The 12,387-nt window shown below is 40.9% G+C and overlaps 1 protein-coding gene across 1 annotated transcript in view; it reads left to right on the forward strand.

The window, feature by feature from the left end:
- Nucleotides 1–11,692, forward strand: part of LOC134742315 (zinc finger protein 420) — a 61,917-nt gene extending 50,225 nt beyond the window's left edge. Inside the window, exons 2-7 of the mRNA XM_063675365.1 lie at nucleotides 1,074–2,974; nucleotides 3,479–3,721; nucleotides 4,195–4,407; nucleotides 10,719–10,817; nucleotides 11,242–11,398; nucleotides 11,501–11,692. Of these exons, the coding sequence (XP_063531435.1) occupies nucleotides 1,074–2,974; nucleotides 3,479–3,721; nucleotides 4,195–4,407; nucleotides 10,719–10,817; nucleotides 11,242–11,398; nucleotides 11,501–11,692 (2,805 nt within the window). The remainder of the gene's footprint in view (nucleotides 1–1,073; nucleotides 2,975–3,478; nucleotides 3,722–4,194; nucleotides 4,408–10,718; nucleotides 10,818–11,241; nucleotides 11,399–11,500) is intronic.
- Nucleotides 11,693–12,387: the final 695 nt, after the last annotated feature.

Consider the following 12,387-nt stretch of genomic DNA (forward strand, 5'->3'; position numbering starts at 1 on the left):
CATTAAATGGTATAATGTAAAAATTATGTACAATACATTACAATATATGGAAATTAATTAAAAGTAATTGTTGTCAATTAAAATAATTATTTTCCTTTCAATGACCTATTTAAACTTATGCAAAGTTATTCATGTCAATATTACAGTTTAAATATTCTAAATAGAATGCTACCTGAAATAATCGCCATCCCATCGAGTTGTCACTATGGTAGGCGCCGCGGACAGGCGGATTATTAATGACGTCACCTCGGAGCCGTCCCGGCTGTGTCACCCTAACCTGGTGACCCGATAGCTGTCGTTGGATGAAAAGTTTTTGTCATAACATCAAAGTGTTTGTAAAATTAATTGATTATAAATAAGATGTATAAAATCTTAAGACATTTCTTGAGCAGACAGATCTACGACGCTGTACGACTCCGTACATTATACGGTAACTTTTGTTGTCAAAAGTTGACTTTTCACACCCTACTTCTATTAGGCCACCAAACGAAGACCAAACATTGCCAACAAAGTTTTAAGGATCGGCCATACCGCAGCTCAAAATACGGTGACGGTACGGAAACAAACATAACTATGGCATCCAGCTACTATCTTGATATTAGTTCTTTTGTTGCTATGATTTAAAAAAATAAATATTTAATTCACTTTCAAAAAATCCATATTTTGTTAGTGATACTTAAACTAGGAAACCTATAAACTAAGTGTTAGTTTAATTATAACATTTACAACATTTACATAATTAAGAGCTAGCCATAAAAACAAAAACAAATACCTACTTACTTACTTACTTTATTAATTTGTACTGCCTATTACAATATTAGCCCAGTGCCTTAATATAGGGCAGTCGAGGCGTCCAGCTACCATCCTCAGGATGCTGTTACTGCTGCCTCTCACTCGTCTCAGCAAAGAGGCTACCCTCTTGCGTCTGATGGCATGGAAGCCATCCGTGTGCGCCTCGGCAAACATGCCTGACGCACTACAGCGGCGAGGCAGCTTTAGCAACATCCTTTAAAGTCCATGTAGAATGAAATCACGTTTAGGTATAGGTATTTAGTTTTGACTTTTGTTTTCAGATGCTGTCACCACGAGACGATGACGATGACGATAGTCACCTTTGCATTAGATGCCATACTACAATCATCGGGCTCGACAACTACGTCAAGCACAGAAAAGAACGATGCAGTAAATCCAAGCCCCAACCGAAAGTCGAAATAACTATCGATCCTTTAGAACCCACTTATAACCTTGGAGCAGACGTATTCTTCCAGTCTTTAGAGCTTCAAAGCAGTGTCAAGAAGACTTCCTTATCACGACTGACTCCGCCGATACCGACTAAAGCCAGCTTAGATAGAAAGAATGTTCTGGTAGTCGCATCTACTTCAAGTGACATACGAACCATGAGTCCAGTGGAAAGTAATTTTAGAGGTGGCGATTGGATTGGAGGACATAGTTTAAGAATAGGCAGCAATGAGGATAACCAGACTAAATTGATAAATGCCGTTGCCAGTATAAGTGGTGCTGTAAAGAAGGAAATACCTACATCCTCTTACAATATTGGGCCTTTTATCGATTTTAAACCTGATGATGAATCTGATGAGTCAGACGATTCTGAAGATGAAGACGAAGAGGAACCGTCAGGTGGGAAGTGGAAACCTTCTCCGAATTATACCGGGGGTAAATGGAGACCGGCGTCTCCAGAGCATGAGGAATGGGTGATCAGAGATGAGCAGGAACATACAGGAGGAAAATGGAGACCGATTATGGCTGATGCTAATGATAGAGATGAAGATTATGACGCTCCACCTCCAGGACATACAAAAGGGAAATGGGTACCTGGAGCCCATGAGAAATCGCAGATCATGCAAACGACTATACAGATGAAAGGATCAGTTCAATATTGGTGTGGTCCGTGTAATAGACGATTAGGTTCAAGAGCTATTTATGAGAAGCATTTAATGTCTAAATTACATATGAAGAAGGTGCTGCCTGAGAATGAGTTGGAGTTCTCAGGACATTTGCAACCATTGAGGAGTACTGTTGAACAAAGCAGTCGCAAATTGAGATCGGTTAGCAAACCTAAACCATCGCAAAAAAGTATTCTCAGAACGGAACTTGAAAAGAAGAAAAAGAGAAAACGTAAATTACGCTTCGTCAACTGTCCTGGCTGCAAATCGAGGGTCCGGCAGCATTTGATGGGGAAGCATTTAATATCCCATTACCATTTCCGAAAAGCTTCAACAGTACAAAACCAGGTCTATCGCCAATTGATCCTAAGCAATATTGACGTCATAGTCCACCAATCTCCTTTTCAATGCAGCCCTTGTAAGTTCTACACGAACTGGTTGCCAAATTTCATGCGGCATTGGTCTTCGGAAGAACATAGCCAGATAACATCATCCATGGATGGTCGACATTGGTGCTCCTTTTGTAAATTCGAATGTGAAACGTCAATGGATATGCTGCTACATCTATCGAGCGCTGACCATGGTGAAGTTGTAGCGGTTATCAACAGGTCCATGCCGATAATTATTAGAAAGAAAAGTATTATTAAATGCGAGACCTGTTACAGTGAGTTTCGCTACAACGCTGAGATAAGACGGCATTGTCAATTGACAGGCCATCAATTAGCGTATACAGCTACAGATGAATATCAAGAGCTTCACAATTGCCAGCAATGTGCAGTGAAGTTTAAATCTTCCTTAACTCTGGCTGCTCATTTGAAGTCCGTTCACAAGCAGAAAACACACATGTGCTTGGTATGTTCTCGAACCTTCTGTTCAGCAGATGAAGCTAAGCAACACAGGAACACTTCAGAGCATAGACTGAGAAGGAGGGCTAATATGAAAGCACGTGGCTTGCCTGTGAAAGAAGTGAGTAAGAAATGCCCGTATTGCATTGAGAGGAAAGTTGTTTTGGCTAATGTTCTGGAGCTGAAAGACCATATTAGGAGGATGCATCCTAATAACAAAAAGAAGTAAGTAATTTTAAAGGTTCTACTTTTTTAATACATACGACCTAAGACTGGCAATCTGCCAAAGTTTCGATTTTATTAGACCCCCCCTCCTCTTTTTCACACTTTTTCATAGGAAAGAGCACTGCCCTGCCAGACACAAAATCAACCAAGCCAGTTGAATTATGCCAGTCAATAAATGTTGATAAAATGGAAATGTTGGATAAATAAAATAAACAAGGAATCGGAGAAAAAGCTTTCATTCTTACTACTGCCGGATTGAATTGTCAGACCATAATATGTTCACTTCATTGTCAAGTCTTCTTTTTAATCATATTCTTCATTACTAAAGGTAAAAGGAAAGAAAATAGAAATAAGGATAGCTTCCTTGAAAGTTTTTTTATACCAAATATTCATAACCAGCTGCTTCCATTTTAGTCGGTTTCGGCCTCCTTTAGGCCGTTAATACGACGAAACTAGTGATTTAAGTATTTTTTCCTGTACATTCACGTAACCATTATTTTTCAGATGTCCAAAATGCGGCATGTCCTTCATACTCCCCCAGGAAGTGACCCGCCACATCCGTTCTAACTCGTGTCAGTTCCGTAACTGGCTACCCCCCACTTCCAACCACCAGCTTTGGAACTGTAGCCAATGTCTGTTCACAACGGACTCACAGGCTGAATGCTTCTTCCATGAGGTCTTACATACTGTTCCGGTCAAGGAAGTTCGAAGAATCGATGACCAGGAGAAAATTGTCCTAAAATACAGGTAAGTGTGTTTGTTTTATTCGCAAACTACTTAGTTGTGGAACTAACTGCTTTTTCAATGCCAAGCCAGGAGTAATGCTTCTTTTGAGGTTTAACGCATTGTGCCAGTTAACGTAATACAGAGGATTGATGATCAAGAGAAGATTAACTGAACAAAAGGTTTAATTTACGTAAGGTCTTCGGGAGGGGCTCCTCCTCCTTGCATCGGTTTCCTCATCACTGAGGGTCTCGGTCACTTCTACGGAACAGCTTCTCTTGGACAATTTGCCGCCACCTCTTTCTGTCTGTCGCCGAGTGTAGGGTGTAGGGAGGGGCTATCGCTTGTGTTACTATTATAAACGGACGAAAGGAACTAGCGAGCTTGCAACTTTAGCGGTGTGACAGTATGATTTACCGATAAACAGGTTGCGTATTTCACGAGTTACGTACTCATGAACGTACCGTACATATAAACCTATTGATCTTAATTTTCAGATGCCCATTATGCCCCAGGAACTTCAGAAAATCCTCCCTCCGCCACCACCTCCGACAGCACACTTGCGAACGTCCCTTCATTTGCAAAAACTGCGGCGCCAACTTCACGAGAAAAAGCAGCCTTGTCAACCATGTCCAGAAAGAACACGAGACGCTGAAAGTGGTCAAAGAAGAGATGCAATGTGGGAGATGTAAGAAGAAGTTACCAAGCGCGTAAGTATTCTTCTTCTTCTCTGTCGGATACTCTTGTCAGAGCAATCGTGGTCATTGAGGTCGTCGTGTGGCCTTTTCCGTTGTTTCCCGCCATGTTTCTATATTTATTGCATTCTGCACGCACAGATTTAAAGGTGGCCCGGTGTGAGCTTTGAGTAAGTATTAGATCCTACCTTTTTTGAAGACCTTAGCGAATTGAGCGCTAGAAATGTCTTTGGACAGAAAAGCATGGCGGTCTTTGGTGTCGGAAGACAAGACATACAGGTTGTCGCTAGGAAGCCAATTCGAAAAGTACATTTTGATATGTAAATCATGTAATTTTTTAGTTATCATTGGCGCATGCATTCTGCATCTAGGTGCCGTAGGATCTATGATTTTTTTTAATGAAATAGTTATTTGTGCAACAAGAGAGGAAAGTTGGTTTTTCTTGCGAGTGTTTATTTTGAGTCCCGAGAAGGCGAAAGATTCTATAATTGAATCACGAGCGAAGCGAGTGATTCTAATGTAGAATCTTGAGCGTAGCGAGGGACTCAAAAACACGAGATGTAAAATAACTTTGCTCTCGTGTTGCACACATAATTTTTCACCTCAGTAGTGAGAACATATTAAAGGTTAAAATGTATTTCGAATTACACAGAATAAACAGAAAAAAAAGTATTATAATATGTACGATACGATACGAGACCGGACCGGACCGTAAAAGTATGAAGTTCATGGCCTTCACTAAATTAAAAAGCTACATTGTTTCACTCCCTGGAGTGAGGAAAGTCGCACTTTCCTCACTCCAGGGAGTGACGAAAGTAGGTTTGTTCGAGCTGCTGAGGTGAAAAAGATATTTCATATTTATATGTCATATACAACCTTATAGCATTCCATAACGAGATAATACAGCGCTAGAAAAATAATAATGATACTCGAGAAATACCCTGATCTGCCTTATATATTTATAATTAAGAGCAAAACTATGCATAATTATTTTGTATTAATTCCATAATATAATTTACCCAGACAAATTCCATCTCCCAGTTTAGAATCCTTAATATTTTCGTCACTACACGTGTTGAATCCACAAATCGCGTTGTCATGAACAAAGTAAAGGAAATAAATGATACACACCACCGATTTGCAATACCGCCATATATACAAAAAAGGTCCGATATACCCTACATTTGCCAATCCAAAATCAATCATAACTGCTAATGAATAAAGTTGAAAATGGGTTGATTAACGTTTGGCGGTTGGTTATTTAAAATCGGCGTGTGCGCAGGATGCACCGTGTCACACGTCACACAACTCCTTCACACATATCGGGAAACATTCATAATTTGATGGTTGATCATTCTTGTGTGTATGGGAGATAGGCGCAGTAGGCCAGCTTGTATGGGAAGTGAAACTGTGGGTTTTCCGATTTTTTTTTACACCAAACCATATTTTGATTCTGGTGTGTATCTGAGATGGATACTTACAGTTGGTCGGTTTGTATGGAAAATGAAACTATGGGTTTTCCCAATTGTTCTTTACACATATCGGGACACATTCAACCGTTGGTTATTTAGTGTGTATGGGAGATGGATACTTACAGTTGGTCGGTTTGTATAGAAAATGAAACTGTGGGTTTTCCCAACTTTTCTTTACACATATCGGGACACATTCAATGGTTTATCATTCTGGTGTGTATGGGAGATGGGTGCAGTAGGTCGGTTTGTTGCAAGTGTAACTGTGGAAACTATGAGGGATTCTTTTTAGACTTTTTCTACACAGCTATTTAATGTGAAATCATTCATAATTTGATGATTGACCATTCTTGTGTGCAGTACTCTTTGGTATGGAACATGAATCTGATATAATCTGAGAGTGATTTGGGTTTTTGATAGTCGATACCGTACAGGTTTTACGTATATAATGTAGGTTCTTTTTATTTGCGATGTAGGAGGCAATTTAACAGACGAATCGCCTGATGGTAAGCAATTATCGTCGCATATTGACACTTGCAACACCAGTCATTCCGCCATTCCGCAGTTTACGCTTAACAACAACTCGCGAACACGAAGCGAAGCGGCGCGGCGCGGCGAGCCCGAGTAGGACACTTCTATAGGTATCAAAGGATTGATTCACCCCGCGCCGCATCGCTTCGCGTTCGCGTGTTGATCGCCTACGTAGTACGCTGCGTTAGCAGTGCAGGAAGTTTCTGGAGGAACGCACAGTTGAGGACTGCCAACCATCTAAGTGGTAAAGATGAAATGGAAGAATGAAAAGATGGAAAAGTTGTTGCTTAGAGCGATGGCGGAAAGAAGCGGCAGGGGTAATATACAAAATGTATACGAAAAATATTCGATTTTTAAATATTTTACAGTCAATAGTAAGCCAAAGTTAATAAGGACCTGCTGTTTCTTTCTCCGCAACAATTTTCTCTTTGAGATGATCCGCTGATGTGTTAACACAATACGGAAATAAATACCTTCCTCCGTCCAAGTATTTCGAGAGCATATTTTATTGTCCACACGTGGACGCCATCTTGTTTATATTGAGATTGGCTAAGTATGGATTAGATTGAATTATTGGGTAGTTATTAGCAATAAGTGTCGGATGTTTAGATGTTTGATGTTTTGACACTTTGCAAGCAGTTGACCTGTGCAGTTGACAATCTTTGATAATTATATTAATTATGAGTATGACTGATCCAACAATGTTCAAATGACGGACTTAATGACATTTCGCTTAAGAGGGGGCGTAAAGGTGGCGTAAAGCCAGGAAATAGGGTGTATTACTGCAATGTTCTGCCACCAGAGTGCACCACTAGCCCGTTTAGTAAACCATAGAGTAACTTATACATACATACTGTGCCTTTTACAGTTTTTTGACAAGTTTTCAGAGATAATATGACATTGATGCACCAAGGCGGTTTGTTTACAGAGAACCTACCGGGAAACGAGAATCCGAAATTTCGCTATCTGCCTCTTTATCGCTCAAATATACAAGTGACAGAGATGTTAGATAACGAAATTCCGATTTTCTTGTTTTGCGATAGACTCTCAAATTGTTGTAGTGGCACCCCCTGCGCAGTTTCGCATAATATTCCCTATTAGAAAGGAACAAAAGAAATGGCGCGCCATGTGAAACTTAAGACGCCGGAATATTTGCCGATCGTCTGGCACTGCGAGTTTTAAGATATTAAAGGGGCCCACTGACCATCAGTCCGCCGGACGATATCGGCCTGTCAGTTAGAAGAAAAATTTGACAGTTCCGAACAACTGACAGGCCGATATCGTCCGGCGGACTGATAGTCAGTGGGCCTCTTTAGACATGTTTCCGATTTTTTTCTATCGAGTCAACTTTAACCTTTTAAAAGCGCACCCATTAAAGTGCTTGTACACCACACGCTAGATTAGAACTCCTAAGCCAGTTTACCACACTATTCCAACTAACTCGGCCATCATCACCATAAAGGGCCGTCTCGGCCGCCGATGGCCGAACTTGGGCTATATCTTAGCATTATAGGGCATTAAGAGGAAACTGGACTGCCGTTTCTCCATACAAACGTAGTCCCCATTTTCCTCCCTGGATATTGACATTATGGAAAATATTTTTACATAATTTGGTGTGCCCCTATAGACCGCAGGCCAGGAGCATATATCGTCAGTCATCGCCTCCCGGCTGATACTTTGTCAGATGATAGTTTAGATGCTATCATGAATTAAAAAAATAGTGGAAAGACCGCCAGTTGACGACATGAACATGTAAATGATGACAATTTTTTTACGTGTTTCGGTGACTGCCATTCCTCAACCCACCAACGGAGCGGTAGCTGACGTCCACGAGGTCAACATACATAGCCATTAACCACTATACGAGTTATCGCCCGGGATGCGGTCAGATTTTTTTAGATTTTTTGATTATTGTAAAAAATTTGAGCGAAAAACAGATTTCATACATATAGGGGCATAGCTGTGGTTAATATACAACAAATTGCGTCAATATATTTTCAATAATGTTAATATCCGGAAAGGAAAATGAGGACCACGTTTGTGTGAAAAGGCGATTTCGCGCGGTCGTCCACTTTTGTCTTAATGCACTTGGATGCAGCTTGAATGGTGCATTGGGGGTGCAAGTGTGATTGAGTTAGGTAATTGTCATAATGATTGTTTCTGTGTGTTTGTTTTGGCTGGAAAACAGAACGCGTTTTTCCGATATAAAAAGATTAATATCTTAATATGTTTAATATCGTTATATGTTTAATATGTTTAATATCTTAATATGTATAAAGATTAATATCTTAATATGTTTATTTTTCGATTAATATCTTTATTTTCATATTGGAAAGTTGTTTCCTTCTAATTTCCTGGCTTTAGGCTTTAACTAGGGATATATAAGTACCTACTGACAGATGTGTCCATCAGACCTGTCTGGCAGATGAGTCTGGCGGATTGCGAAATAAAGAAGCTTATCGGCAGATTATAAAACTACTTATTTTTATGAAAAGAATAGATGAACGCGCATTTCATTTTTTTGAAAATCACATTTTCTAAATGTTGACCTTCGCTATGTACTCCTCCAACCTTTTCCACGTTCGAAATTAATGATCCGCTTTTTTCAACTGACGGAAATGGCTTGACAGACTTTATATCTGCGATAGTGTCGAGGCATACAGGGTGGTAGTGTTAACGTGTTATCCGTCTCGCCCTGGGACAACTGCGTGCCTGCCGTGGTATTGTCGTCGCTTTACTAACATCCCCAGTAGCATTTATACGTCATTAAGACGTCAGCGACGTCATTATGACGTAATAATGCCGTAATTATGACGTCTCTGACGTCATTTTACTACCTGGGATTAGCCTACAGTGAAAACCACAAATTTAATATATACGCTAGATGACGCAAATACCACGATTTGTATTGAAACCAAGCGTGCAGACTTTTTCATAGAAAATTTACGCATAATATAATTTTAAAATTACTTATCTGTGATAGGAAATATGTTCTTGCCTTTGGGTGCTCGCAATTTTTGGGCTGTTGCAGTTATTTATCATGCAACGAAGCATTTTTTAAGTTTTCACGGGACGTAAAAAAACGGAACCCTTGTATTGTATTGTAGCTCGAGCGATTTTCCGCAACTCGACGACTGGCGCCTATTTTGCGTGACATGGGGGGTGGGCTAGTCCTGCCAGCCCAGCTCCTCGAGCAATCCTATCAAACCTTTGATGTTGAGTTCCTACTCAACTCGGGGAGGTCTCTCCGGGATCCGAGATGTTTTGCCCTATATGGGGCCACTCCACTGCATTCCAGCACCACGTGAGAGGCTGTTTCTTCTGTCTCCATGTGTCTGGGACTGTCTGTGACACCTGTTACCGCAACCCTTATAGGATCACTTTGTTGTCCGTCCGTCCGTTAAAGTACGGAACCTTCGGTGGGCAAGTCCGAGTACCGCTTGTCCGGTTGTGAAGCTCTAGTCACACTACAATAGTAATTCTAATTCGTTAGTCTGAGTCTACACCTCGGCAGGCGTTTGCTATATACAGGATGGTACGGAATCCAGCTGCATTTCTTGGCCGCCGTCCACAGCTCTAACTGATGTTATTGCCGGCCATGTTTATTGGCTGCTTTGTTTCCGCTTTTTATGCAAGTGTAACCAACTATCTAATGTTGTCTTCCTCTTTATTTTTTAAACGGCTACAAAAATGGCGCAGGACGTTTTAAACTGTAAACAATTTATTTTATAAATACATAGTAATTCGACTACTTAACTATAAATCTTAACAAACCTAAAACCCGTCTGAGCCTTGCCGGGTCCAAGGTCACACTAGCAGACTAGCAAAGGTCACACTAGCAGAGACCTAACTAAACGTAAACGTATAGCAAAGATAGATATAACTCCGTAATAGATGGATACAGTCTAAGGAAAAAACGTGCCTCGAAAATCACGAAAATGCGTATAGTATAAAGTATAATGTGTGTTGTTTTCAAGCAAAAGGTACCACATTGTCGCTTGCCATAAGCACGCTTTTTTAAAGGGTCGGCAACGCGCATGTAATATCTCTGGTGTTGCAGGCGTCCATAGGCTACGGTGACTGCTTACCATCAGGCGGGCCGTATGCTTGTTTGCCACTGTCGTCGTATAAAAAAAAACGCTCTGACAGGTTATTCGTAAAGATACAAGCAAATTTCGTCCTTATGGTAAGCGACAATGTGGTACCCTTTTGTTTGAAGGTCACATGTACGACAGCAATTCGCATATTCGCATACCTAATCAATTTATAATTAAAAATCTTTGGTAAAATGTTTACAGAACCAATGTGTTTGTTGTGTTATTTCAGACACGAACTTTCTTCACATTCCTGTCAGGCGCCTACTGAACTTCTGTGCCCCTACGAGCAATGTGGCTACGTCGCTTCAACACCTAAACAATATACCAAGTATGATTGGAAACATAATTATCCTTTAACCATGTATTATATGATCTGTGACCATGTTAATTACCAAAATATTCAGATTTTATTACAAAATATTGTAACAAAACAAGTAATATTGATTATAACGCCACCTTGCGTATTTTTGACGAAGCTTAACATAATGTTAGAACTTTTTACATTCGTTTCATTTTCTTGCAACAGCTCACGCAGAGAGGACGCTGTCAGCAATCGTGTTTACTGTTGTCGTTAGATGGCGCCTTTCTGAGGAAATGCAAAACTAGTTTTAAGCCATTTTAAGTATTATATAAAAATGGGCAAACTACTGAATATCTCGCATGGTTTCTTTAGAGTACCTATAAATATATTTCGAAGTAAATAATCCTGTAGGTCTTCCAGCAAAATAACTTTTATATCAAACCTTTTCCAGACATTACGGCACCCACGGCGTACGACTAAAACACCTGAGCTGCACCAAATGCTCTTTCAGAACAAACCAGAACAGTCATCTGAAGAGACACCTTGTCTGCCACGAAGCCCGCAAGCCATACAAATGTCCGCACTGCGAGTTCTACTGCGCTAGCTTAGTAAGTAATATTCCGTTGAAAGTATATACCTAGCAGTATAATATTTGCTAAATTACGAAACTGAAGCCTGCCGCGAATGCGAAAGAAATATTTTTGTTATAGGAGAACCTCCGAAAACACGCCCTCCGGCGCGCACACCGCGGCCTTCCATTATACATGTGCGCCGCCGCCGACTGCACCTTCGGCGCCGACACCGCTACAGAGCTGCGCGCGCACCTCGTCCTCGCACATGGCGATATATATGATGTCCGCTCCGCTGTTGAAGCCGTTAAAAGGCATCTAATGGTAGAATAACGGTACTGGGAGTACATATTGATTCCCAAGTATTCTGAGCACAGGCAGCTTATCTTACAAGTTTTGAAAACACGCTCTCCGGCGTGCTCATCACGGCCTTCCATTATACATGTGCGCCGCCGCCCGACTGCACCTTCGGCGCCGACACCGGTCCGCTCCACTGTTGAAGCAGTTAAGACACTTAATAATAGAATAGCTACAGCTAATGCGCGTAATTATAGCGTATGTGTCGCCACCAACTCATAGTTTTAAGTCAGGTCCCCACTGAAAACCAGCGCCATGGATTATCGCGGCATTATGCTGAGTGGTGTCCAATTTTTGCGTCTAATGTTTTTTTGTCTGTATGTTTCCTTTTGCATATATGTAATCTGTTGTGGCGTTAAATAAATGTATTTTCTTTCTTTCTTTCTTCTTTCTAATGAGACAAATAATCACAAATACAAAAATTGTTTCTTTTATTTCCCAAGGTTCCCAAGGTTTTTTAGTTAACGGCGGTGGCAAATAAGCATCCGTATTCCCTGATGATAAGCGGTCACAATAGCATACAGCCAGCCTACTTTATTTTTATGTATTTATTATTATGTACTGCTCGCCGTTATACACTTGCGGCACCCCCGACTGCACCTTCGGCGCCGAGCGCCGACGCTGCTACCCGCTACGGAGCTGCGTACGCACCTCGTCAGCGCACCCTAGGT

The sequence above is a fragment of the Cydia strobilella genome, chromosome 6 (assembly GCF_947568885.1).
Source record: "Cydia strobilella chromosome 6, ilCydStro3.1, whole genome shotgun sequence".
Classification (NCBI taxonomy): domain Eukaryota; kingdom Metazoa; phylum Arthropoda; class Insecta; order Lepidoptera; family Tortricidae; genus Cydia; species Cydia strobilella.